Source organism: Cavia porcellus, unplaced genomic scaffold, assembly GCF_034190915.1.
Source record: "Cavia porcellus strain 051 isolate PalLab524CR breed Dunkin Hartley unplaced genomic scaffold, mCavPor4.1 scaffold_5, whole genome shotgun sequence".
Taxonomy (NCBI): domain Eukaryota; kingdom Metazoa; phylum Chordata; class Mammalia; order Rodentia; family Caviidae; genus Cavia; species Cavia porcellus.
In genome coordinates, this window is record NW_026947488.1 from 36,816,961 (window position 1) to 36,844,836 (window position 27,876).

General features: G+C 53.3%; 1 protein-coding gene across 1 annotated transcript; it reads left to right on the top strand.

The window, feature by feature from the left end:
• The first annotated feature begins 3,402 nt into the window (after window positions 1–3,402).
• Bfsp1 (beaded filament structural protein 1) lies at window positions 3,403–26,245 on the top strand. Its single transcript, NM_001173038.1, is given in 8 exon segments — window positions 3,403–3,766; window positions 5,915–5,975; window positions 12,538–12,633; window positions 14,100–14,192; window positions 14,761–14,868; window positions 20,736–20,956; window positions 22,294–22,376; window positions 24,841–26,245. Coding segments are annotated over 8 exon segments (2,283 nt in total). The 5' UTR covers window positions 3,403–3,407; the 3' UTR covers window positions 26,103–26,245.
• Window positions 26,246–27,876: the final 1,631 nt, after the last annotated feature.

The window sequence follows — 27,876 nt, forward strand, 5'->3', positions numbered from 1 at the left end:
GGGGGAGTACCATCAAACAATGGAAATTATACAAATCATGGTGAACCTATGTGATAGGACTATTTCCAAAAGATGAAAAATATTTCCAAAAGAAGAGAAGTATAAAACAAAAAGCAGCCTTTATTCTGAGAACACGGAGAGAGATGACCGACACCCCCCCCACTGCTGGCATCCGGAGATCTCTCCCGCGGACACATGGCATGGGGGTATGTAAGTAGCCTTGGTTTGGGGTGGAACCTAAGGCGGGTATTAGGGATGTACAGGTAGCCCATTGGTCCTAGGTTAAGCGCCATATGTAAATTTCCAGGGGGAAGATGGCGGCACAGGTAAATTCTTAGGGGCAGGGGAGATAGGGGCTTCCTGCTTCTGGTTGAGGCTTTCCTGGCTACAGTGTCCTGTCTGGGCCAAAACCCTTTCACTATGCTTTTTGGGAAAGGCATTAAATTAAAAAAAAAAAAAAGTCTAAGAAGAGAACTCATTAACAGTTCCTTTGCTGCAGCAATGAAGTTTTGCTGCAAAGTGAGCCGTGGCCAGGGCGTCGAAGGCTTGGGTCTGTGTATCCTTAGCACACACAATCAGGTCCAGGCTGGATGGGGATGAACAGCGACCCTTCCTAGTCTGGGAGCTGCAGACCTTTCTCTTGAAGCCCATGGGTTTCCCTTGAAGTTTCTTCTGCATCTTCTGCAGGATTCCCTTCTCATTCTTATGAAGGTTCTTGATATTTTTTGTCCACTGCAACCCTTTCTTCTATTCTTTTGTGGAATTTTACTCTAAAAAATTCTTATTTTTGGTTTTTTTGAGATAGGGTCTTACTAGGTAGTTCAGGCAAGCCTCGAACTCATGAAGATCCTCCTGTCTCAGCCTCCCAATTGGTGGGAATTCTTTGCTACCAGTTTTGATTGAGGTTTGGAGAAGCGGCCATCGTGTGAGGGTTCAGTGTGGCCAGCTGGTGTGAGGCCTGCTGCCCTCATGATCTGTATCCTTTAAGAGCCTGGGGTCACCCTCACCGGGTTCAGATTCATTGTGTCGCTGACCCCACCAGCCTCTCTACCATTCTCTGTCTTCTAGGACCTGATGCTCCTCACTCACATGCTAACCACATTCCCCTTTTCTTCAAGCATAGCATTTTGTTAAAATCTCTTTATCGGCTTTTCCTGAATTTTGGGGTGTGTGTTTTAATCACTTAGATAAGAATTTATCTCTTGCACCCCAAGGGTAGGAACTTGACTTGTTCAATAATTCTCACCTGGTGTGGAGGTACAGATCTGTCATCCCAGCACTCTGGGAGGCTGAGACAGGAGGGTTGCAAGTTTGAGGACTCACAGGGTGCGTAGCAAGCTTAAGGCTGGCCTGTATCACATGCAGAGATCCTGTTTCAGGAAATAAAAAGCAAAACAAAAAAATAACCCCCCTGAAAGTATGCTTTGTAAGTAGGTATTTTCTAAGGCTTTGTCCCCATGGATTAAAGGGAGCAACTCTCTTCCCTTTGTTATGTTTCTGGGGTATGTTAGTCTCTAGGGGGATGGCTTTGAGGGGTACAAGTCTTGCCAGAAGTCATGGCTTCAGGGTGAGCTGGCCTCTGCCCTGGTCTGGCTCTGGACTCTGGCTGTGACCTGTCATCTGCTCTGCTCCACAGACTGTGAGCAGACGCGAGCACCAGGGGGTGAGGACCGGGCTGGAACAGACAGGAAGCCCCGCCCTGGCCTGGGGGAGACCTCGAGTACTGCTCTCACCATGTGACACTGAGCTTGACTTGGGTGGTTTGCTCCGCAGCAGTATCTCGCGATGTCAGAGGGGCCGTGACTCACAGTCCTGTCTGCAAGCCGTGCTCTCTCCAGCGAGTCTGAATCGGGCTGCGCCGCCCCCCCCCCCCCCGCACGCGCCGTACGTGTGGCCAGTGTGGTCCTTGAAAGAAGGCCCAGGAGGCCCTGCTGGATTTGACCAGAAAACCTATTTTTAAACCGCTGGGAAGGAAACGGAACAATAGCTCCCAGCAGCATGGGTTAGGACCTTGAGTAGCTTTATCCCTCTCTGAATCCAAGGTTTCACAGGCATAATACACTCAGTGCAGATCCCTGTAACTTTCTCTATCTTTGACAGCTATGACTTCAATTTGTAGTGTAATTATGTGCAATTCATGCAGCTAGTAATTACATGGTCCTGCTAATCCTTACTTTTAAGAAAACACTTCTTTTGATAATGATTTTCAAAGCTGGAGATACGACAAAATATTTATAGTCAGGAACATTCTCATCAGATGGTATTAATTTCTCTTCATACTCACTGCAATTTACTTTGAAATTTGTCACAGCCTGGCTTTTAAATATTTTGTGTACATGAGCTTGTCATCAAAATCCATTATTTCCATAATAAAGATTAAAGTATAACCTAGTGGCCAAAATCCAATTGAGAGTTTGTCAATTTATTACATTTATTTTATTTAATTCTATTTCTTTTTTGGTTCATTTGAGACAGGATCTACCTATGTAGTTCAGGCTAGTTTTGAACCTGCTTTGCAGCCCAGGCTGGCCTTGAACTTGCAGCAATCTTCCTGCCTTAGTGGTGGGATTACAGGAGTGTGCCACCACACCTGACGCAATTCATTAAATTCAAAGGGCACAGACTTTTCTTTAGTTAAAAGACTCTATTCGCCTTGTCGTGGGTGGTGTGTACTTGTTTAATCTTATTTTTATTAGTCTGTGTTTGCACATGCATCGTGGGGCCGTGGTACATGCACATTAGACATCTTAATTCCTTTATTTCCTCTTACCGCTCCCTCCTTCCATCTCTTGGTTCTTTTTCAGTTGTACTTGTTTTTTCCACTGGAGAAAAACATTAAAACCCAGGAGAGCTAAGAGGAGGCCTGAGTAACGGCTTACCGCGCATGCTCCGCTGAGTTAACCTGCCAAGCCAGGGGGTGGATGGGTGGGCAGGCAGCCCCAAGGCTTTCACCCCTAACTCGAGTCCCCGGCCTGGAGGGCGCCCACACCAGGTCATCACCGCGGACAGGGGCAGCTTATACCACTCGGAGGAAAAGGGGAACAGGCCACGTCAGGGGCTCTCACAAGGAGAAGAGTGAAGCCCCGGTGCCGCGGGCTGGCCTGGGTGGCCTTCGTGGCTGCCAGGAACCGCCCGGCCCCTCGGTTCCTGTGCTCTTCACCGCCCCCCCCCCCCATTCCTGCAGCCCCAGGCCTCCCAATCAGGAACAGAACCCAGGCGCCCGCGGCGACCTTCCCACCCAGGCGCTGGAAGGGCCGCTAATCCGTTCACAAAGCGGCAATTGCCGTCCCATTGTGCGCGCCCGGGCACGAGGGGCCAGCGGCGGGCGGGCTCTGGAACATGCCAGGCGTGGAGGGCTGCGGGGTTTATATAGGAGCCCAAGGCCGCGCCGAGGCTCGCACAGAGCCATGTACCGCCGCAGCTACGTTTTCCAGGCCCGCCGAGAGCGCTACGAGCGCGCCGCGGAGCCCGAACGCGCGGTCCGGGATGCGATCGCCGCGCCCCCGAACCCCGCGCCGCTGCAGGGCCTGGGCGAGCGCGTGGCCGCCCAGGTGCAGCGCGCCCGGGCGCTTGAGCAGCGCCATGCGGGGCTGCGCGGGCAGCTCGATGCCTTCCGGCGCCTGGGCGAGCTGGCCGGGCCGGAAGATGCCCTGGCGCGCCACGCCGAGGCCAACCGGAGGCGTGCGGGGGACCTGGCGGCTGAGCGCACACGGCTGCAGCACCAGGGCGTGGAAGCGCAGCGCGCGCTCGACGAGTTCCGGACCAAGTAAGTCCGGCGCGGAGGAAACCGAGGCTCCAGGGGAGGGACAGCCGAAGTGATCCCAGCACGCTGAGAGGCTGAGGCATGAGTTCAAGCCCAGCCCTGTTTCCAATAAAGTGAGGAGGGTGGGGAATGTAGGGCCTTGGGAAGGAAAGCCCAGGATTCAGGCTCCAGTGCTGGGATGAGGTTGGAAATAAGCCACGCTTTCGTTTTGATGCCTCCCACAGTGTCCCTGAAACAGAAGCACTGGCTCTCCATGCATGCTAAATTCAGGTGTAATTCAAGGTGCACAGACCGTAAGCTCGCAGCTCGGCGAGTCTGGGCAAACGCATCTGTCCCGTGCTGGCGCCCACACAGCGGGGGCATTTCCACTACTCAGGTTCCCTACTCCACACGCCCGAGGCGCTGTTTTTTCATTTCTGTCACTGCAGGTTAATTTTGCCTGTTCTAGAATTTGTAGCGACAGCTACTCTTTTATGCCAGGCCTCTTTCCGCACAGTGATTTTGCGATGTATTTAACTCTCACAGCCTTATCCTTACCACGTCTATGCAGCAGATCAGAGGTCTTCATGGGGAGTAGGGGGCAGGAAGGTACGGGGGTTGAACTCACCACTTTGGTCTTGCATGCTCAGCTCCTTTAATTTTTTTTTTTTTTAAATCGTGAGCAGGGTCTTGTTAAGTCACTGAGGTGCCCAGGCTGGGCTTGAACTTGTGATTCTCTTGTCTCAGCCTCGCAAAGTGCTGGGATGACAGGCATGTGCCCCAATGCCTGCTTGAGACTGAACCTTAGACGCTCAGGGACTTGGGGCCGGGACCCCCAGCTGGGGAGCTATTGCATAGGAACTGGGACTCCGAGTTTGGCCAGCCAAGTGGCAGCAGAGGCCATATGGGAGAGGCTGGTGCTACTCAAAGTGTGGCCCTAGTGGGGTGGCAGCCACCAGGGAGCTTGGTGCCGGGCAGCACCCATGTCCCAGGCTGCAGGGTAGAGGAGCAGCAGGGGTAATGAGGAAGAGGCAAAGAGCACTACAGTGTTGCCAACCAGTACTTGTAAGCTGCCGCCCATAATTCTGCCTCCCTTCAGTTGGCCAGGACTTAGTCACATGTCCATATCTGGCTGCAAGGTTGCTGGGAAATGTAGTTTTTCTTTTAAACAGTGGCGTTCCTGCCAGACCTAGAGAGCTGTAACTATATCAGGACAGACTAGAGGGAACAGAAGACGGGTCTTTTGGGAATGGTTCTTCTCTTTTTAGGGGTAAAATTACCCCCGAGAGAAGCCTTCTCTGACCAGAATGATTTCTGGCTTTCTGGCCTGGTGGTGCCGGCCAGCAGGGAACTCCTCACTGCACCCAGGAGTGCAGGGCACCCTTAGGCCTTAGGTTTGGTTGTCTAGTCCTCTCTTTCTCAGAGACCTCTAGAAGCCAAGTGCGACACAAGGATTCTGTTGTTTTAGGGGTGACCCCAGGGAGGAGTGGTGAGAACGGTGGGGGAGGCAGCCAGTGGCAGGCGCCTTATCAAGCAATGTCCAGGTGCCTGTCGCTCTGCCCACGGTTGTAGAAAGTGCCTCTCTTGTCTCTACTAACTCTGAGGGAGCTGGGGTATTTTTGCGCTAACCAACTCCATCCGAGTTGAGGTCATGGAGAGTGCACGGCCTGGAGGAGGCCTTTGCTGGGAGGGTCCAGGGCCAAATGCTGGTGGTGTCAGTGTCATCATCATGGGCATAGCAGTAACCGCTGTGTTTCAGCTGCTATGAGGAGTAAGTGACAGAATCCGCACCTGCCTCTGCATTCGGAATGGACAGTGACAGGCCAGGGCAGTGGTGATGCTGCAGCCACTGCTCGGTGGCCTTGCAGGTGGTGCTAGGCTGTGTTTGGGTTGCGCTTCTGCCAAGCTGGAATCCTTCCACCTTGGGCTGGCTGGGTGGGAGGTGGTTGGCGGACCATGATGGCAACTCCTGTCCCGTTTGCCTTATCCCATGGTTCTTTGCAATGTGCAGATGTCACCCCTTTCCCATGCGCCATGGCATGTGAAGGTCTGGAAGCAGTGGTCAAGGAAGTCCAGAAATGAAAGCCAGCTTCTTACAGGAGAATTGTCTCAGATGGACCTTTGCACTGACCACATGGAATCACCAACTCTTGCTTTTATGTCTACGTGCAGGTATGAAAATGAGTGTGAGTGTCAGCTGGTGCTGAAGGAAATGCTGCAGCGGCTCAACAAGGTGAGTTGTGCCTACCTTTGGGCTCTGGTAGCTTGGTATCGCTGTGAACTAAATGCCAGAAACAGTTGTTTCGCGCACTTCCTGTTTGTGTTTTGCAGGAGCCACCTGTTTCTTTTGCTGTCCTCTTCTTGAGTTTCCTAGTGTCAGCAGCCTTAGTGCATGACAGTCATGCTCATTTCTGCACCGTTCCACCCTAGGATGCTCAGGTTTCCTGAGAGAAATATCAACCATGGAGCTTCTATGTTATGCTAGGTGGACTGGTCTGTTTTCTATTACTGTACTGGAATATCTGAGGCTGGCTAATTTTGTAAAGAAAGAGGCTTTCATACCTTCACATTTAGAGGCTGGAAGTCCAAATAGCATGGTGCTGCATCTTGTGAGGACCTGTAGCTCTGTACTTCTTGGTGGGCAACATCTTTGAGGGAGGCCATGAAGAGGCGAGATCATTTGGCAAGATGGGAATCCAGGGCCCAGGGAGCCAGAAGTGACCTCCCACCAGTCCCCATGTCTGGAAGGTTCCTCCACCTCTTGCTGTCGCCACCCTCAGGACCCAGATCCCAGATCACGAACCCTTGGGAATCCCATTGTCACAGTGCCATTGTCACAGTGGCCAGCTGCCGTCTTCCTACTGAAACATTGATCCACACAGCAAATCAAGGAAGGGACACACTTTGGGGCAGTGGTTATTTGGTTAGTGGTCCTGCTGCTGGCTAGGGATCTTGAGATTGCCATTCCAAGGGGAAAGACTCAAGATAACAGAGGAAGAACTTTCCCTTTCCCATGAAGCCCCCTCGTGTCGGAGTGTGGAAAGGAATGGTCCGTGAGTGAGGGATTGGCTGGGAAGCTCAGCTTCTTCTTGAAGCCATTCCTGCAGTGTTGTGGGGGGCATTGCTGTGCGGGGCTGATTTCCCTCTTCCTGTCTCCCATCATTAGCTTGACTCTGGATTTTTTGAGATTCCTAGGAGAGCTCTGCTATTGATAGCAGAATAATCCTGGACAAAAGGGTTGCACAAAAGCAGCTATAGCAAAGAGCTTTAGGTGTCCTTTGTGGTCTCATCAGAGTGGAGGAGCCAGGGGGCTGGGGTGGAGTGCTGCTCACTTAGAGCTCACAGGCCGCTGCTGCCTACCTGCTTCGGGCCGTGACCTTGGTATGGTGCTGATGAAACTCTGGTCTCTTCTCCCTGTGCACACTCGGGCCTTTGAGTTCTTCTCCACAAGGGATATCACCACAGATGGTCCCACTCAGCTCAGGGTGTTCGCTGTGTCCTTTTTTTTTTTTTGTCACTCTTTTTTTTCCCAGGTCTTGGTGTGACCCAGGCTGGCCTTGACCCACTATCCTCCTGCCTCAGTCTCCCAAGTGTGAAATCACAGGCACGCTCCACCAGGCTGAGTTTTGGAGACCTTTTTACCCTTGGTGCAAAGTGACAGTGGTTTTAAAACCTCTTCATTTTTTCGTATTACAAGAGCAGTATGTACTCTCAGTAGAAAAAACAACACAGACAGGGTGGCCTAAGGAAAAGGCCTCCCTCCATTCAGCGGCTCCAGTGCCTGGTGGAGGAGCATGCTGAGACTGTGTGCGGGTTTGAAGTGTCTGCCTCACAAGGCGTCAGGAGGGTTTCATGAAAGATAAAACCCCTAGAGCGCCAGTGAGGACTGGCACAGGGATCTGTGTGACAGTTCCCCCTGCTCACAGGGGGCTGTGCTGTCTGGAAGCGGGGTGTGGCCTGCTGACACCACCTTGCACAGCTCTGTCCTCTCGTCTCTTTGAGCCTCTGAACCTGAATGGTGCCCACCACCACCGGCGTGGAAGGATATCTATGAGCCCAGTTCTCATGAAGTGACACTGCTCTGGATGAGCAGGTGACTGGCCTGTCCCACAGTCCTCAGGGGGGCAGCCTGAGGTCCTCCTAGTTGGGATGCAGCTCTCGATGTGACAGGTACTCTTAGTTTCTCCAGAGGGTGCTATGTCCGACCCTGGTGGTGAGTTTAGAGGGTGCACAAGAGAACAGGGTTTTTGATAGTTGCAGATATTTATGATTACCTTTTATTTACGGTGACTTTCATAAAAATATTCCTTTTCAAATCAATCTAAGTGAAAGGGATTCAAGCTACAGAAAAATGCAGAGTGGCTAACAGAATAGCTGGCACTTAGATGTAGCAGAAATTGTGGTTGAATACACAGATGCCAGCCTTGGGAGGTCCCTGTTCTCTTGGGGGAGCCCTGGAAGGGTGCCTGGCTGTTGGCAGGGCAGGAACACCCTCCCTCCCCCGCCAGACACCACGCAGTGGAACGTCTTCCATTCACTAGTGGAGTGACAGCCTTGGGGTCAAAGGCCACACCATGAGGCGAGTGTAGACAGGAGTCTTTTTTATTTGGATTCCTCTCCCTCCCAGGGAGTCCAGGGGCAACTGCAGCCCTCAAGCTGGATGCAGGCTGGGTGCTGTAGGTTACAGGTGCCCCTCACTCTTGATGCAGAGGCCCGCCAAGTCGCCAACTCTGAAGCCCCACGGCCATGAGGCAGTCTGCTCAGGCTCGTACCCTCACGGGCTCCATTCCTATCCCTGCCTCTCTCTACATTCCCAGCCTCTCGGTGGAGCAAGACTTTCCAGATGATGCCAGTGATCTGGCCTGGCCCACCTCTAGAGCTCTTTGTCACTGAGCGCAGACATAGGAACTTATTGGTTGCCAGTGAGGCCCAAGTTTGCTAAGCTGTGCAGCTTAGGCTGGCCTTGAAGTCACTGTGGAGCCCAAACCAGCCTTAAACTCATGGCAACTCTCCTTCCTCAGCCTCTCCAGTGTTGGGATTTCAAGTGTGCACCATCAGGCCTGGCTTCTAAATTTGCTTATTTTAAGGAAATTGCTAGAAGCAGACTTCACAGTTCTCCCCACTTTATATTTTGGAAAATTGCTTCCACTTAAAAATGACTTACCCACATTGGAAGGTGGGCACAAGCGCTTCTCCCACCATCCGGGCATCTGTGGGAAGGAGCAAGGGTAGGGAGGGCAGAGTGTGGCCTGTGGGATGCGAGGCACCACATGTGGGGGCTTCCTGTTGTGGAGGTCCTGAGGCTGGAAATGAATTCCAGAGACCAGGCAAAGAATCCAGGAAGAGGAGGGGGGCTGGAAAGGAAAGAAGGGCTGAGGGGAGGATTTTGATACCCAGAGTTGCAGGTAAAGTGTTTTAGAGTTAAACCTTAGCTAATCAGTCACTTTGGTGCACTCCAGTGCTTATTTTGCAGCAGCGGGATTTTTAATGGCATTTCTAGGTCCCTGTGAGCAAGTGCAAGGCTCAATCTCAAGGGCGCCTTGCATTCTCCTCCTTTCTCTGGTCCTTTTCTCACAAGTGAGTGTCCCTGTGTAAGAGCAATAGCTCTGAGATGCCACTGTGCCTCTGCATCACCCGGGGAGGGTGCCAAGCCCAGACTGCAGGTCCCAGAGTTCTGAGCCAGCAGTTCTGGGGTCCATGTGCGTGTTCCCGGTACTCGCCAGCTTGCAGGTGGTGTGATGCAGAGACCACACTCAGCAGCCCTGTTCGAGATCCAGGGCAGCCACAATGCCAGGGCCGGATTGTTTTCTAAAATTAACACAGAGTCTCAATTCAGAAAAATCTCGAAGCTCCAGCTGGTGATGCTTTGGAAAATTCAGCTGACGATGTTCCTGACACAATAGAAACACTGGCGTCTACACATTTCTGAATTTGGGGACAAACAAAAGAAAATACTTCCAGAACATTCTCCCCAGCAGGTCAGCAGCTGCTGCCCCCCGTGGCCCAGCTCACCTTGCTTTGGGGGATGTTATCAGGAGACCTTTGTCAGAATAGGAGCCCGAGAGTGTGTGGCAGAAGCATCGAGACTGTAGGGGACTCCAGTTGGGCCAGTGGTGAGGACCAGCGTGGACTGGCCCGGTCAGCAGCACAAGCAGCTTCTCATTCTACTTGTGCGGTCCGGGGGGAGGTCTGGGGGGACCCGGGGAGGAGCTGGGGAAGGGAGGACATGGGCGCTCACTTGGACAGTGCTCCTGTGTGAGATGCCTGGAATTCTCTCTTCAGCCCCCGTCCTCTGTGCACAACAAAAACTAAAGCAAAACCCAAGTGTCCATGTTTTCTTTCTCTTTCTTTCTTTTTTCTCTCTCTCTTTCTTTTTGGTTTTATTTTGAGACAGGGTCTTGCTGTGTAGTTCAGGGCTGGCCTTGTACTCACTTCAAAGCCCAAACTGTCCTCGAACTTGCAGTGATCCTCCTGCCTCAGCCTCCTGAGTGCTGGGATTACAGGTGTACACCACCACACTCGGCCCCTGTTTTGATTCTATCCATTGGCTTCCTGGGATCCTTGGAAGGATGGCACCTGTGATTTAAAAGCAAAGTTTGAGGACCCATGACCTCAAGGGTCCCTTCTATTTCTAAAATTCTGAATGTTTGATTTCTGAGTAATAACAAAAAAGAGCCCCTGAAATCCCATTTCCAGTTCTTTAGCCCCAGTCATTGCAGATGAGTTCAAGTGAGTCTTGAGATGCTTGAGAATTCTCCGCCCTCCCCACCACCCTCAGGCTTACACGAGGCAGAAGGTGAGAGGAAAACACCAGGGGAGGTGGGCTGCAGACCCTCGCCCAGTGACCCTCCATCTCCCTGAGGCCCAGTTGCGCCTCTCTGAGGGGCACCCCCTGCTCCAACATGGAGTCCCTGCTCAGTGGGCCCTGCTTCCACAGAGTGGGCGTCCACCCCGGACAGCACAGGTTCCCAGAGCTCAACAGCTGGCTCCTTCAGCTCTGCGAAGTTGTCACAGGAGCGATGCTGGCTTACATGGAGAGCCTACTTGAGAGCCTCCGCAGTGGTCAGCATTGCCATGTCCTCATGGTCAGCATCGGTGACTGGAGGTCTTCTTGAGCCAGGGCCTCTACAGTGGCGATGTGGGAATCAAGTGCCTTTCACGAGAGCACATTGGAGGCCTGGCCATAACGTGGTCAGACCTCGTGTCCCTCCCAGGGTGGACAGTGCCCTTAAGTGTTTAGCTGGGCCCCACACCCACACTCACTATTGAGGCCACTGCTAATACTCATCCTGCTGTTAACACAACCTTGATACGTCAGCGAATCTTCAGGTTGGCAGATATACATGGCGCAGGTGTTGGGGTGAGGGGTCCTCTAGATCCAAGCTGCAGATGCTCCAGCATTCAGCCAGTTCTGGGTGTCACAGTGTGATCTGAAATGTGTGAACACTTTTTCTTGTTTGTTTGTTTGAGACAAAATCTTGCTATGCAGTTCAGGCTAGTTTTTCACTCAATATGTAATCCAGGCTGGCCTTGTACCCTTGGAGATCCTCCTGCCTCAGCGTCTTGAGTGCTGCGGTTATAGGTGTGGGCTGCCACATCTGGCTTGGACATATTTATATCTATGTGATCTATCCAAACAAGGCCAAAGAGATAAACGTCTGAATCATCAGAAAGTTTGGTGAGAAAATTCACCCTTCTGTGGTGAGTGTCATTTCCAACGTCAAAGGAATGGAGGCTCTGAAAAATGCATTTTGTCTTAAACTTCTGTTTTTAGCTGAATGTTGTCAGTTTTTGGGAGAAAACTGTTAAAATACAGGACTTTATGGCGGGCAAGCTTGATGTCATGAATTTGATTCCCAATACCAAAAAAAAAAAAAAAAAAAAAAAAAAAAAAAAGAAAACCCAAAAGAAAAATAACCCCACAGGGGCTGGGGATTTAGCTCAGTGGCATGAGCACCTGCCTTGCAAACAGGCGGTCGTGAGTTCGATCCCCGGTACCAATTAAAAAAAAAAAAAAAAAAGAAAACCCCACAAAAAACAAAAAATAAAAACAAAAACACCCCAGGGTTTTAGTGTTAAGGGAAATGGTTTTCTGAGTAGTCTTAGGAACTCAAGTCACTCATGGTGAGATACAGACTAAATCTAGATGCTCCTTAAATGCTATGGTCACTTGGCTTATAGAGTCACCCTAACTCTCAGATATTTCTGGATCAGGTGTTTGTTTGTTTTGTTTTTTGGCAGCAGTCTCTTAACTGTGCAGCTCAAGATAACCTTGAACTCACTATGTAGCCCAGGTTAGCCAGGAACTCACAGCAGTTCTCCCGCCTCAGCCTTTGCAGTGCTGGGGTTATGGCCCCCCCCCCCCCCCCCCCCGTCATTAGATCAAGGTTTCAACATGGGAACTGCAGACATTTTAGACTAGAGCATTCTTTGAGGCCCTCTGGCCTGTGTGTGCGTGTGTGTCCTGTGGACTTCAGGAAGCTTAGCTACCTCCCCGTTCTCTTCTCATTAGCTATGAGGGGAAGAACCCCACCACTCAAGCTGTGACAGTGAGAAATGTCGCAGACATTGCCGCGTGTCACTGTGGGTGCACAGTCACCCTCATTGGACCTCTGTTCTATGCTTGGTCCAGTGACTGAGCCCATTCTTTGAGGCGCAGTCATAGATGCCCTTGCAGACCTGAGACTGAGCAGGAGTCTGCATTGCTGGTGGTCTGCATGCCCAGGTGCCCGGCTGACTTTGCTGTCCTCCCCGCGGTGCCTGTGGCCCAGGAGCATGACTGTTTCTCCTTGCAGGAAGCTGACGAAGCCTTGTTGCATAACCTGCGCCTTCAGCTCGAGGCCCAGTTTCTACAGGACGATATCAGTGCGGCTAAGGACAGGAACAAAAAGGTAACTGTGCCACCCAGCCGCCCTTCCCTACCTTCAATGTGTTTTCCTCTGAGCCAAATGGGTGGTGGAGGCTGGTCACTGGCAACACTGCTGAGCTAGGCACAACGCAGGGCCGTAGGCAGGCGAGGTGCATTGGGGTGGTGATATTGGGAACTCATGTCTGTGGGTCCACTTCCTCCTGTCACTACTGTGGAAACTTCTCCTGGGGACAGAGGGTCCCCAATGCCTTCCCATGGGACAGAGCAGCTCCAGGTGCTGGGAGGAGCCCTCAGAGGTGCAGAAAGTGGGTACAGGAGGGATGAACCCTGAATCTGTGCCCTGTGGATCCCACTGCTGTCCCGGAAGGGGAGGCTGGTGTTGCACTGGAGGATGAGGAAGCCGCCTGGAGAGGTTGGACCATACACCCATGGCTCTAGGGCCCCAGGATTTGTTTTTGCCAGCATCCGGAGGTCCCCAGAGTCTGGCCTGGACTGCTGGAGAGCAGGAGGGGACCTGGACATGACCAGAGAAGAAGCTCCAGAGAAAATGTGAAGAGCTGTAACTTTTGCACATTCTGCACTTTCACATTCTGTGGGCTGAAAAAAAGCCGACTCTTCATATTATGACCATACCAGTGATGGTGAACCTTTTAGAACTTTCAGTGATCTGAAGAGCCCACTGTGGCATGCGTACCATAGGTTCATCACCACTGGCCTACACTGTAGACTGTCCATACCACAGACTGACTGTAGACTCTATAGCTTAATTAAGACAGACTGAAATCATTTTGTAAAAGACAGTGATGATATATGAGGTGTAATGGAAATATATGATGAATATTTAAATTAAAAATATTTATTACAGTAAAAGGCACATTGCCATGAATCTGTTTCTAAATGCTCACCCTCAGTGTGAACACACTTAGCCCATTATTCTGGCCACTTTTTGTTTTTTTGAGACAGTCTCCTGTAGTTCAGGCTGGTCTTGAACTTACTATGGAAGAGGTTGACCTCACACTTGTGGCAGTCCTCCTGCTTCAGCCCCCACATGCAGGGATTATAGCAGTGCCTCATCAAGGCCGGCCCATTCTTGGTACTTTCTGAAGCAGCTCTGAATGTCCTCTTTTGTGAATGTCTTTAGTTGCTCTAGTGTGGCTGCCTTGATGTCCTCAGCTGATTCAGAATTTTTACTGTTCTTTGTCATTTTGACTTTGGGGAGGAGCCAGAAGTTGCCCAGTGCCAGACTCAGTGAATACAGCAGCCCAGTGCCAAGGTGGCTGAAGGGAAATGGCAAAATGAGCTGTGCCTCATTTTACCCACCTGTCCTGCTGTTCCCATGAAGGTTAAGGACCTGTGGAGTGTCCACTCCACGGGGGGCATGTGCCAGGCCGATCAGTGGCAGCCCATTCCCACCTTGCCTAGGGGTTGAGGAAGAAGGTGCCAAAGACCCATCCCTGGACTCACACAAGTGCTCTCCCTGCCCCACAGAATCTTTTGGAAATCCAGACCTACATTGGCATCCTGCAGCAGATCATCCAGGCTGCACCTCGGGTGCCTGCCATTGTGCGTGGGATGCGGGAGGTGAGCATTGGAGTTGCCTGGGGGACCCTTAACTCACACCCCGGGACCTCACTGAGCTCAGGCTGCCCTGGGTCGGATGCCTGCGAGGCTTCAAGTCTGGAGTTTCCTCCTTCCTCTTTGCCTGCACTGTGATGCTGCTGGAGATCTGAGGTCCAGGCCCACATCTATCGGCAGAGCCCCAGGGTGGCCCCAGGCATGGCTGCCTCTACTGCTGTCCCTGGCTGACTGGGACTTCCTGTCCCTCTGAGGCCTCGTCTGCCTTGCTGTGTCAGCCTTCACCCTGCCATGTTGTGCTGCTGCAAGCCTGACCGTGGTTTGAATTTGTGTCCCTAGTGATGAACACATTGGGTGTCCTTTCCTCTTCTCACAGTGCTGCAGTCCCCTTTCGGGTCCTCCTTCATGACCTCAGCTGATAGGTCATTACCCCCAGAGGTCCTCCCTTCTGATACCAACCCCTGCTCCTGGGGCTGCCCACACCCAACCTGGGGGACCTAGACACGCATCTGTCACCAGCCCCTCTGGTCCTGGCATTTCCTCCTTGTGACCTGAGCATGGCCTTCTTTGGCAGGAGAAGATCTTGACGGAACGGGAGGTGGCTTCGCTGCAGAGTCAGCTGGACGAGGGGCGGGAGGCACTGTCCCACCTGCAGGTGCAGCGGTCGGAGTTGCAGGCCCAGGTACACACCCGCACAGGGCTTGTAGGCTCACATACTTCATTGAAGGTCATGGGTGCGTGCTGGTGCCTGGCTCTGACCTGTCACCCATCCAGCACACTTGTGTCCAGCAGAAGCAGTATGTGGAGTAGATGACGGGTGCCCAGCTTCCCTGACCAAGGTTCCTGGATGCGCACAGGATATTCTGGGTCCAACCTGCGTGCATCTCAGGCAAGAGGAGGCAGGTTGGTGGCCACAGTGGTTCCAGCAGCTAACGGCTGTCCCCTCCCTGCCAAAGGTGAGGCTGTCTTGGTGTCAGTGACCCCATAGGTCCACTGGCTCCCTGTCGGTTTTGGTGGAAGGAGGAGGATTTCTTCACAGCTCCCAGAGTGCAGGGTGGATGTGTTAGGGGCAGGCTGCTGCGTGGCTCCCGGCCACCTTCCACCCTCTCTGCCCTGTGTAGGACACTGGGACCCCAGCTGCCCTTTCCAGTAGCAGCAGGAGAGAGTAGCCCTTGAGCCCCAGGCATGGAAGTTTGCAGGCATCCCTGCTGCTGAGGCAGACAGCCTGATTCCCAAGGCCCATGTTGAGGTGCTGCCCGCAGGACTTCATGGTGGATCTGTTGTGCCACGTTAAGCATGTCAGGAATAGAGGGGCTGGCTGGGTGTGCACCCCACTTGGTCTGATCTTGCTTCCTGTGTCTCTCCTTGGAGTTGGTTTCTCTTCTGGATGTGACCTGAGCCCAGCAGGGTAGGCAGGCAGTTTGCCTTCCGGGAGGCACCTTGAGGTCGGGCTCCAGGCCTGAGTTGCCCGCTAGGCAAAGGCTTCTTGGAGACTCAGTGGATTTGAGCACAGTGTGAGGCATGTGTGTACCCTGTGTGTGTAGAGGGAGGTATGTGTGTAGTATGCCTGCTCCATGCATGGCCGAGGCAGGGGGTGTGGACTGGGTCCCCATTGAGGCTCTGAAGAGGTCACTGCCCTGCAGGAAGAGAGTGAGCCAAGTGTGTGGTACAGTGCAGGCCTGGCTGGGAAGGCTTTGTTTCCGCTGTCACACGCGGGTGTACTTTGTTCAGCACCCTCGTACTTCTGAGGCATGTGGCTTGCAGTGTGAGTGAAGTGTGTCACTGATGCGGAGAGGTCTGGCAAGGATGAACAGGCCTGTGCTCCTCTAAGAAGTGTCGCGGAGGACCAGCTGCTGTGGCCTCAAGTCCCCTCTGGAACCAGTGGGTGTGCAGTTGCCCAGGCTGCATGCATTACAGGGCTGAACCCCTGAGCAACCACTCCCATCCTATATCTGCTTAGCCTGAGAGAGGGCGTTCTTGAACACCACCGATGCGGGATGGGGCCTCGGAGAGGGGACATTGGGCACTGTCCGTGTATCTGCAGCTGAGACTCAGTTCTAGGACCTCTGGGTCCCAAAAGGCCACAGCATTGGATTTGTGCATAACCTAGGCCCAGCCATTTATGGCCTTGAAATCATCTCTGGGTTATTTAGAATACTCAAGACAGGGCAAATTGTTGCCATGTAAACAGTTTTACTGCATTGTTTAGGGACTAAATAGTGACAAGAAAAAACAGTAGGGTACAGTGGCACATGCCTGTAGTCCCAGCACTTGGGAGGCTGAGGCAGGAGGATCTCCTAAAATCAGGGGCCAGCCTGGGCTGCATAATGAGTTAAGGCCAGCCTGAGTTACATATATAGTGAGAGGCTCTGTCTCGAAAAACCAAATGACTACATAGTCAACACAAATGCAATTAAAGGAAAACATTTTGTTTTTGGTTCTGGTTGGCTGAACCCCTGAGGAGAACCATGAGGGCACGGAGGGGTGATATGTTCACTGTCAGGGTCCACCACAGGGCCCGTGAGACTCAGGTTTGCTGCCTCAGTGACCACTGTGAGTGTCCTGCAACTCAGTCTGTGGGGCCGACCCCAGCTCTGTGGGTGTGGCAGGGCTTCAGGGAGGCGTGGCTGCCCTGCATAGCCGTCTGTAGCCTTGGTCAGGTGGTGGGTGGCACCTAGTTCTGTGGCCGTGGGCTGGAGGGTGGCAGTGGCCCAGACCCTCCACTGCTTCCCTGTATGGCCCTCCTGCCCTTCTCGGGTTTCTTTGCTTCTGCGCATGGAGTGAGAGTTTAGCCAGTGGGTCAGGCGCCAGTGGGTCAGGCACCATGTTGTCACATCTGAGTCCCAGTGCTGTGTGAAATACCATGGTCCTAGACGAGGTTCCCCTGATCAGCTCTCAGGAGCTCAGCCAAGCCTGGGTCCATGCAGGGGTTTGGGACTTGGTACTAGGGGCTGGGGGTGTGCCTTTCCATTTCCCAGGCAGTGCTTCAGGGTGGACGTTTGTACCTGATGCGTCCCGGGCACTGGTGTCCACCGCTGGGCTCTGCTCCTAGAGATGCTGGGCTGCTGGGTCTCTGCGGGCTCCTGGGTCTGGGGGTGGGGGTGCTCCGGGAACTCAGAGTGCTCCCAGGTCTCAGCGGGCTCAGTTGCAGGCATCTAGCAGAGGCCTGGCCATAGACACCTAGTCCTGTGAGAGTGTCCGCGACAAGGGCCCCCCGTGACATCCTTTGCCCAGCAGCACCCCTGGGCACCATCAGAAGTGCCACTTCCTGGCATCCCCGGGGTGCAGCTGCCCTGTCCTAACCTCTGTTGCCTGGCACGGATGCGGAAGCCATAGACGGGCATCAGGGTGGGCAGAGGAGGAAAGTCAGGACACCTCGGTACCCCCAGGTGAGCAAAGTAGGGCTGTGGATCAATAAGCCAGCCGCACTGCCCAGGCCTCCGTCTGCATGGGGGCCCCTGCGCCATCTGGTGGTGAAGCTCGGCACAGCAGCGCTGGGCCTGAAAGGCACAGACCTTTTCTCTTGCCTGTCCTGGGAAGAACACCCAAAGAACATGTCTGCATGGTGGGCCCCTGAGGCCTCGAGGTCCCTGGACGGTGCTACCTCCCCGCTGGGCTGTGGCTGCATGTAGCCTCCTCCGGAGCCAGCTGGGAAGGTGACTTTTCGTAGAAAAAAGCTTCCCTCCTTTTCATTAATGTGTCTGCGTGCACAGTAACTGTGGTGGCCGAGGCCACCGGGAAGCTGTGTGGAGACTGGGCCTGAGCATGGGGCCTTGGCTGGCCCAGCCCTGCCCTCAGGACCCTGCTGTTCCTGACCTCTCCAATCTCCTCCATCTTTGCAAGCTCTCCTTGCTCTTCCTGGGCATCGTGTGGAGTTGAGGCTGGAGTGCTCCTTAGGCCCTGGGTCCTCCTCCTGTCATGAGAGATATAGAAGGTTTGTCCCCGAAGGCAAGGAAGACTACTCCTGAGCTTCCCGGTCTCTGATTTCGCACTCTTCATTTCCCTCACAGCAAAAAGTTTGCTGGTGAACAGGCAGGGTCTGCAAGTGGCTCTTGCTGTCTGAGTCTTCCTGCAGGCAGCCACATGTCTGCCTGTTGACCCGTGGCTGTGACCAGCTCTCTAGGGCCTGATGTGCCTGTGCACCCATCTCTGTGTGTATGCATTTGTGTGTGTGCATGGGGAGATGTGCAGACGCTGCTGGGCTGGGCTGAGGAGGACCACACTTGCAGGGAGCGGGTGTCTCACTCGCTGGGTACTTCTAGGCAAGTCCCTCCACCCATATGCCTCAGTTTTCTCATCTCTTACGTAGGCATGTGAGCTCGGGGAGATGAGCCATCAGCTTTGACGGGGCCAGCACAAACCCCGGCTCTGCTGTGGGTTGTGGATCCACAACCCAAGGGTGCAGAGATTCTGTGCAAGATGTTTTTGTTTTGCACTTTCATCCAGAATAGCTCAAATACGTGGGAAAGTTGAGACTCATCTCTTGAGCCTGTGTCCCTGTCCCAAGACAGAGCTGCTGCCTTGTCATCCCTCCCCCCCTGAGGTGACTCTAAGGTTGGTCTGAGATTCTGGCCTCCAGGGTAGGGGTCTTTTCAGTCCCCTTGCTGCTTCAAAGTGTCTCCTAGGGTGTGGGGACACCAGAGTGGCTAGAAATGTGTCCCTGTTCCAGGAGCAGGTGGCTGTGCTGTGGGATTTGACAATACAGGTGACTGTAGAGGAACAGAAACCTGATCAAACCACCTAAACAGGAAGAGTACTTTTTTATTTTGAAATAATTTTAGACTTCTGAGAAGTTCCAAAAACAGTTCTGAGGTTTCCCACCTTCTATGCACCAACCTCACTCCATGCACGTTAACATTGCAGATCCATAGGACAGCCACAGAGACCGGAATTCGAGGTGACACTGCGCTAGTAATCAGCACCAGCGGCCCCATCACGCTTTCTTCTGGCGGGCCCAGGCATCTTCTTCCTCCATCCTCCAGCCTGAGCCCATTCCAGTGCTTTCTGTCTTTCTAAGCCCGCTGCCCTTGAAGAGTCCAGGCCAGCTGTTTGTGGACTGATGTCCTCCACATGGGGCCCCAGTGCTTCCTCAGGATTAGTGTGAGGCTCTGTGCTTCTGGTGGCTGACCTTGGAGGCGTCCTTAGTGGAATAGGTCTTCAGGTGGTGGATGGCAACTTTGGTTGTGTGTGCCCCAGTGAGCCCGGCACTTGTCTCTGTGCTTGCTCCTTGGCAGGACCCTTTCCCAGTCTTCCCCCCCAGCCCAGGTCCTGGACAGGAGGGTGAGGTCACACTGCTGAGGCCAGCTGTTTGGGGTGGCTGGGTGGGACAGACCTTCCACCTGTCTAGTCCCTGTACTCCCCTGCCTCCTCTAACATATTCCTGAGCACGTTTACAAGTGAAGTTTCCAAACAGTGTCACCTCATGGGTGTCACTATCCCTAGTGCAGACGCATGGGGGGAAGAATCGCGTTGTGATGCAAGAGATCCTGCCCCACACGGAGGCAGCTAGGTGTTGGGCTGCCGCGTGGTCTGGTGGGAGACTCGCATTCTCCAGCCCCACGCAGGCCCCAGTCAGAGTCCAGGTCCTGCCTGGGCCTCCTTCGGATTGCAGCTGCTCCAGGTAGAAGTGTGCTTTTTGCTTGTTTCATTTTGTTTGAGGATGTGCACATCAACTGTTTTCCTACTTGAGGGTAAGGTTGTAAAAGCGTGATGACCACAGAGTAAGCTTGTCAGTGGTGCATGTTGGGGTCCTTAGCATGGACCTAGAAGCTTTTTTTTTTTTTTTTTTTTTGGTCTTTTTGAGACAGGGTTTCACTATGCAGTTCAGGCTGGCCTGGAACTCACAGTGATCCTCTTGCCTCAGCCTCCTGAGATGTGAGCTGCCTGGCCTAGAAGCTCTTAAAGGAGTAGAAACCCGATTTCTTCTATTTTCCTACCTTAGTTTTTGCTGGCTTTTTATTACTACGCAGATGGTGTTTCCTGTGGCATTATTCTTATCACCATTTGACTGGGGCTGAGGTTGGACACAGGGCTTCCTGATTGCTGGGTGTTTAACATTATTTCATTTGTAACAAGTTCTCACACACATATTTTAGCTAGCAAAGCATCAGTGTAATTCTGCTGATCCAAAGTCAGGAGAAAAATTAAAGCATCCTGGTGGCTGAAAGAGAACCCGCAAGTGTTTTCCTCTTAATTATCAGTAAAGTGTGCATCTCAGCCCTTTAGCATGTGTTCTTTTCACATGTTGCTTTGGTGCCTGATGGATGCTGTCCTGGAGTGTGAAAAGCGGGCTTTATTGGACACTAACTCATGAACAGAAGGTTTCTTTTTATTTTTCAGGCTTACCCCAGAGACAGGCCATGTTGGTTCTAGGTGCACAGTTTTCATGGCCCTTTGGTGCAGATTCCAAAGTCTATCGCTGTTTGCTGCTCCTCTGTCCCCAGCAGAGAAACAAATGAGGAAGAGAAGTTCACACTCCACGGTGGGCAGGCTGGGCTGGTCCATGTCGGGAAGGGGCGGGCGGGTTCCTTCCAGTGTCTGTGCCCACAGACTGCGGCCCTGGACCAGGCGATTAAGAATGCCCATGAGTGCTACGATGATGAGATCCAGCTGTACAACGAGCAGATCGAGAGCCTGCGGAGGGAGATCGAGGAGGCTGAGCGGACGCTGGAGAGGAGTTCCTATGACTGCCGGCAGCTGGCTGTGGCCCAGCAGACCCTCAGGAATGAGCTGGACCGCTATCAGCGCATCCTAGAGATTGAAGGCAACAGGTGTGATCCTTGCCTGTGTCCCTATGTCCCTGTCGGCCAGGTCTCTTCCCACAGATCCCTGGTGTGGGCCAAGCATGGTTCTGGGCAGTGAGGAGGTAGCAGGGAAGGGACACAAAATCCCTGACCTCGTGGAGCCCTAGGGGACCTGACAGAGACTGGGTTTGGGCCCAGGGTGGTGGGGTGATGGCAGGTGCTCGAAACCCTACATGCAGAGGTCAAAGGCAGCCTCACAGGGGGCTGCCTTGTGCCCACTGGGCCCTGGGGACATGGTGTGGCCATGTTTGCAGGACTGGTGCTATCCCTGTCTGGCTGGGTGCCCTGGCTGTCACAGCCAGGTCTGTCTCCTCCACCATGGAGCTGTGACTTGGTCCTCACTTATTGAGACTGTGGGAAATTCCTTCCCTGGGGCTGACGTTTAGATCCACATCCATGCATCCTCAGAGAACAGTGAGGTGAGGCTTGTGCTTCTCCAGTTCAGCCCCCACTGAGTTTTGGGGTTTAAGAGCAGCCCCCCCTGCAGAAACCCCAAAGCCTCCCCCCTCCCCCCAGCCCCTGTCCTCCGTGTGGGGTGTGAGGGCTTGAGTGCAGCGGGAGAGCAAGATTTTCTCTCCCTTCTGTAACTATAGCCAGGGTGTCTTCCCTGGTGTATTTATGTCCTGCAAGCGCTTTATGAGCATATACATGAAATCAAGCCTTGAACTGCTTTTAAATGTCCTTGTGGAAATTTTGGTTTGGGGAGCATGGTATCCCTAAAAGTTAACAGGGTTCTCCTGGGTGGGTTTGTTGGTAACTTCTGACTCTGATAGGATTTCAAATGGGAAGAAATATTGCAAGAGGGGGAGGAGGAAGCCCTGAATACTCTACTGAGATTGGGTGCATTTTATTTCAATTGCCTAAACATTTTCCTTTCTCCCTCTCTATGTATATGACTTATATTATTATTATTTTTTTTGTATTACGATCAAACTCACAACCTCATGCTTGCCAGACAGATGCTTATGCTGCTGAGCTAAATTCCTGTCCCATATTTTTAAAAACAAATTGGAGCTACTCTTTAATTAAAAAAAAAAAAAAAAGAAGCCAGCGTCCCGCAGGGCACATTTTAAGTGTCCCTTGCGGCGTCCCCATAGCTGTTCTGTGGTGCAGGCGTCGAGCTCCGAGCAAAGGTTAGTTGCGTCCTGGTCCAGGGCGTAAACATGCATGCGCTCCCAGCTTGCAGCTGGAGGCCTTTTGTGAGCGCTTGGATCCAGGCAGAGCCTCTTCCCCTTCGCTCAAGGTCGGGAGCCATGCTGGGCTCCTGACTTCAAGGTGACGCCATCTTTTGCTTCTTTCCCCAGGCTGAGCTCGGCATTCATGGAGACTCCAACCCTGTTCACGCCAAGCCACAGGCCCCCAATCAGTGTGGGTGCCAGTGGGAAAGGTATCACTAACCCAGCCCCCCCACAATGCTCACTTCTCCTTGGGTAAAAAACGGGAAGAGCCAAGAGTCCGGTTCTGACACACACACACGCCTTCTCACCTGTCTGGACATCAAGAGCTCTATGGGGGCCCTTCCTCCTCTTTCTGATCTCCTCCCTCGGTCACTCCAGGGCAAGTGGAGCAGTTTGGAAGGAGGGGCGTGGCTGGGGAACAGCCCACCCAGGGAATGTCGTAGCCAACTCAGGGCGCTCCATGGGTAGACCCTTCTGTTTTCAACTCCTGCTTCTTCAGTGTGCAGGAGTGGGCTCTGGGTTGTATTCTCCCCCTCATTAAATGAACTCACTTTTGCACAGCTCAAAAATCTGGTGTCTGGGGTAGATTAGGTGCTGGGTTACTGTTCCTTCTCCTTTCCTTTCAAAACTGAGCGGAAGCTGGGTTTGCCTGCATAGTTTAGCTCCTTGGGAAGCTGAGGCGGGAGGGTCAGTTGAGCTCAGGAGTGAGATTGTTTCAAGAAAAAAAAAAATCAGCAAACAAAAAGTGAGTGGAGACAACCTGTTTGCAAAATGTGACTCTGCCTCTGGTGCTGGGTCTCTGGAATGCTTCACCCCACCATGAGACGTCTCTTGGATCTGGACAGGCACCGAGTTTTAAGAGAAAAGAGAAGGCGGTAACATAGATGCTCACAGGGCTTTTATTTATTTAATTTTACATTTTTAATTTTACTTTATTATAAGTTGGTAATTTAAGGTTGCATAGATCTCCAGGGCACAAAGTGATGTCACAATCTACGAGCAAGGTGGAATCATTAAGTTGAGTGGTTATCTTGTTCATCTTGCATGACACCCCTTGTGGGGAGAACATTAGCGATTCCGAGGGACCCTGTGGCCTTTATCTGTCCATGCCTGGCTCATGCACTTTGCTGACGTTCTTCGATCCCATCCATGTGTGTCACGGAGTAGCATTTCCTCCTCCCGGAGGCTGCCTGCTTCCGCCGTGCATGTGTACACTGCCTCTTAACCTGCTCAGGAGCTGCTGGGCTCTGGGATGGCTCTGTCCTGGCTGTTGTGAACACTGTGTTTACACTGATTTCTAATCTTTGGGGTCAGTGTGGCCCTATATGGTCTGCACTGGGGAGGGACCAAGCAAGGCTTGGTGCTGTGCCATCTCTGTCCTGAAATGAATCTGGAGCAGGGGGCCCCGCATTTTCCTTTTGCAGCAGTCCTGGGTTCCACTGCTGGCCTTGTGGACACTCCCCTCTGGGGCCAGCTGTCCTCAGACCTGTGCCTCTCTGCAGCTGCGTCCCCTTCCTGGCTTCCCGACTGTTGCTGCCCTTTTGGGCTCCTCTGGTTGGCCCCACGGTGGGTCAGCCCATGCAGAGGGCTGTTGTTCTGCGTGTATTAGTCTTGGGTGCATGAGTGATTTTCTCATCACTGGGACAAAATACCTGACACTCAGAGCTTAAAGGAACAGAGGCTTATTTTGAATCACAGTGTCAAAGAGTTCCATCCATGGTGGGCTGGCTCCATGGCAGAAATGGCATGGTATCAGGGTCTGGTGGAGGAAATGCTGCTCAACCCATAACCACCAGCAAGTGGGGGTGAGGGGAGGGTTAGAGAGAGAGAGAGAGAGAGTGAGGAGAAGCAAGGACAGGAAGACAGTCGTCCAGGCCACACCCCAGGAACCACCTCCAACCAGCCCCCTAACAGCACATTCCTCCTGAACTGATCCATGGGTAAATGGTGAGTGCAGTGCATCCATGATTCAGTCTCCAAATGCATGAGACTTTTGGGGAGCACTTTAGCTCCACACCATAACATGGGGTGACTGGGCGGGGGAGGGCTGAAAAAGATCTTTGGGATGAAAGGCTTCCAGTATCACTGTGTGAGAGGAGCTAGAAAGCCCCAGAGATGAGGCAGGATAAGATTTCTGCGAGTTTTCTTCATCATCTAGTTTTTTCTTTCAGCTAGGAATGTGAGGGGAAGTAAAGGTGCATGGGATGGAGGTTCCTGTCATTCTGGAGGCAGTGGCCTTGCTTCTTCAGTTGGCTCGGGAGGAAGGGATGTGGACTGAGGTGGGCCGTGTTAGGTTGCCGGGGTGGAGGTGGGTGAGGGAGGCACTATGGTGGCACGCCAAAGTCCAAAGCCAGCTGAACATGTCAGAGGCCGGGACAGCTCTGCGTCCCTCTTGTGAGGAGTCAGAGGACAAAGGCTTGATAGAGTGGGTTCCTGGCTTGGTCTGTGGCTCCAGACGCCCTCTGTGATCTCAGAAGTGGACTAAAGCATCGCTCCCACTGAGGTCCTGCAGCAGGAGCTGCAGTCCCTTCATCCCATGTCTGCTCCGCCCTGGTGCTGGACACTTGATTCAAGAGCTAAAGGTGTAGTTTTCAGCAAATACATTTCCATTCTCTTTTTTTGACCAGGACCCTGGAGTTACTGCCTGTGTTTCTGTGTTTGTTTTTTTGTCAGATCTCACCAGGGTCGTGCAGGACATAGCTGCAGCTAAACCCAGGCAAAGAGGCCTCCCCAAGAACGCTCCTCGGAGGAAGGAGATCACGGCTCAGGACAGAGCCGATGAGACTCTGGAGGATGCCCCTGCGAAAGATCCGGAAGACCCGAAGCCAGGGCAGGGGGTGGCCACAGAGAAGGCTGAACCCAGGCATGAGGCAGGGGGTGGAGAAGCAGGCTCCTCAGCCCAGGAAGGGGGTCCGGAAGATGTGCCAGATGGGGGGCAGATAAGCAAAGCCTTCAAGAAACTGTGCAAGATGGTCGAGGAGCGAGTGAAGGCCCACAAAGAGCCTGCGCCCGAACCCCCTGGGCTTGAGCCCTCCGTTCCTGAGCCCCCCACGCCTGAGCCCTCTGCGCCCGAGCCCCCAGCCGACCTCTACACCAAAGGGCACCATGTGCTGGTCACGGGGGATGGCAGCTATGTGGACCCCAGCTTCTGCTCCTCTTCCATCCCTGCCCGTGGTGGGGTGGTGATTTCCATTGAAGACAGCTCCGTGCGTGGTGATGGCCCTGTGCGTGGTGACGGCTCCGTGCGTAGTGACGGCCCTGTGCGTGGTGATGGCCCCTTGCGTGGTGACGGCTCCGTGCATGGTGACGGCCCTGTGCGTGGTGACGGCTCTGTGCGTAGTGACGGCCCTGTGCGTGGTGATGGCCCCTTGCGTGGTGACGGCTCCGTGCGTGGTGACGGCCCTGTGCGTGGTGACGGCCCCTTGCGCGGTGACGGCTCCGTGCGTGGTGACGGCTCTGTGAGTGGTGACGGTCCCGTGGAGCCCTCTCCTCAGAAGCCCACGCCAGCTTTGGAGAACGGACCCGGGGGCTCCCAGGGGAGCGAGGGGGAGCACACAGGAAGCCAGCAGTCTGCAGGCAAGGGGAAAGAGGCAAAAGCCCAGGAGCCGAAAGGCCCTGGGCTGAAGGGTCATAGTGAGAAGGAAGAGGAGAGCCCTAGGAGACCCCATCCTGTGATCGTCCCGGGTCCGGAGGAACCGTCTGCACCCTTTCCTCCAGTGCCCCGGCCCACTCAGGAGGGAGCAGAGGGGAGGAGCCGTGGCCGGCCCGAGAGGAGCCTTCCCAGGGCCATGGCGTTTAAGAAGGTGGAGGTGGTAGAGTCCATTGAGCAGATTTCCACAGAGAGCATCGAGACGTACGAGGAGACCTCTGTGGTCGTGGAGACCGTGATGGGGAAGACGAAGGCGAATAAGAAACCGGGAGAGAAGGGGTCCTAGGACAGAGGGCTCCGCAGGGCGCATCTGTGGGCTCTGTAGGGGATGCTTTGACACGTTGGGGTGCGTGGTGAGGTTCCCGCGTGGCTTTGATGACTCACTGGCGTTGTCAGGGAACCTACATTAAACTGTGTTCTTTGCTTGCACCCTGTGGCTCGTGTCATCCCTTGGGGCCGTGGGAAGCGGGGTCACCATGCTCAGGGCAGGGGTGCTCGGCCACCATCCAGTCCCGCACTCTTCCTCAGGTGCGCATTCCTCAGGTGTCTGGGTTTCACGTGGAAAGATAATCGTGGCAACCTTGGCCCCTTGGTTCCATTTCCACAGGAGCCCATGCAGCACATCTTGTGCTGCCCCAGGAGTTGGTTCTGATGTGCAGGGTCTAGTGCCCAGGTTCCTGTGTGACAGCAGAAGTGTGGGGTTGGGTTTCTCTGCTCGAACTGGGGAGCACATCCCTCTGGGCTGGGCCGGTGAAGGGTCTCGGGCATGGGAAGTGTGGTCTAAGAGTACCAGCAAAGTCCTCCGGTGCAGAAGTCCAGATGGCAGCCTTTGGAAGTCAGCATGGCAGTACATGAGAGGAGCAAGGTCTAGGGGACAAAGGCAGGCAGGGCACAGTACCCTCTGACCCTGCGTAGCCACCGGGGTGCTGTAGGATGAGACCCTTAAAGTTTTCTTAATCAGAGCATTGGTTTCCGAAAGCAAACATGAGTGTCACTGTGTCATCCCCGGGTTGGATGTCAGTGGATTGGTCCGACGAGCATTCTTTGGGCCCCCACTGTGTGCTGCACAGTGTTCGGGGACGTTTCTCAGGTGTACTAATGAGCGCCGTTGGGAACTGCAGCCCGTCACGCGGAAGCATCCAAGCACTTACTGTGCAACATCCTGAGAAACACGGGACACAAAGCCAGGATCTTCACAAAGACTTGTTCGTGTGCTGAGGATAGAGACTGGGCCCTTGAACCTGCTCTATATGAGCCCTGGACTCCATCCCCAGCCCACGGAAGTGTTTGCTGTCCTCTTGTATCCACTTTCCTACTGACAGTCAGGAGCCGCTTTTACCTGGCCCCAGTTAAAAGCCGCTGCCGATTCAGGAGCTGCTGCCAAAGGCACCAGGGACCCCGAATGTGCGTGCAGTAGTAGGTTACTGCACAGGTCTAAGAGAAAGCAGCTGGCAAAGTGACTGGGTCGTGAGAGAGAAGTGACAGCGCCTCTGGTGGCGCTGTGCTTCTTCCTTATGAATAGCAGGTGCTAAATGGAGTCCCCTGTCCTTTCTACTTAAGGCCTTAAGGCATCTTGTTCTGAATTCCTTTGAGATTCTGATTTCAGGAAAGAAATATATGTCTGTTGTTCTTTCTAAAAATCAATGGAGAACCTGCTGTAATCCACAGGTTGAAATATTTATAATTTAAAAGCATAAGTGAGAATGGGGGATGCAGGAATTCTGGCTGGTACATCTGTCCTATTCAACATCCAGCCTTTTTAGTTTTGAGACTCTGTGCTCAGTTGTCATTTGTATTTTAAGAGGCTGGGTATTGTTTTGGAATGAAAGGTCATTTTTCTATTGTATTCAGCCAATCAAGACAAGTGGACGAGGGGTCTATAGTGTGCCAGGCACGGTGCTGGGCACTGGAGGGACAGCAGGGATGATTGGGTGTGGCCCTGCACCTGATCTTCTGGGGGAGAGGGAGAAAATGCACAAGTCAGCAGAAATGACATGAGGAAATTAAATAAGAGACCTGACAGTGAAGGAAAGCAAAGAGGGTGATGAATAGTGACCAAG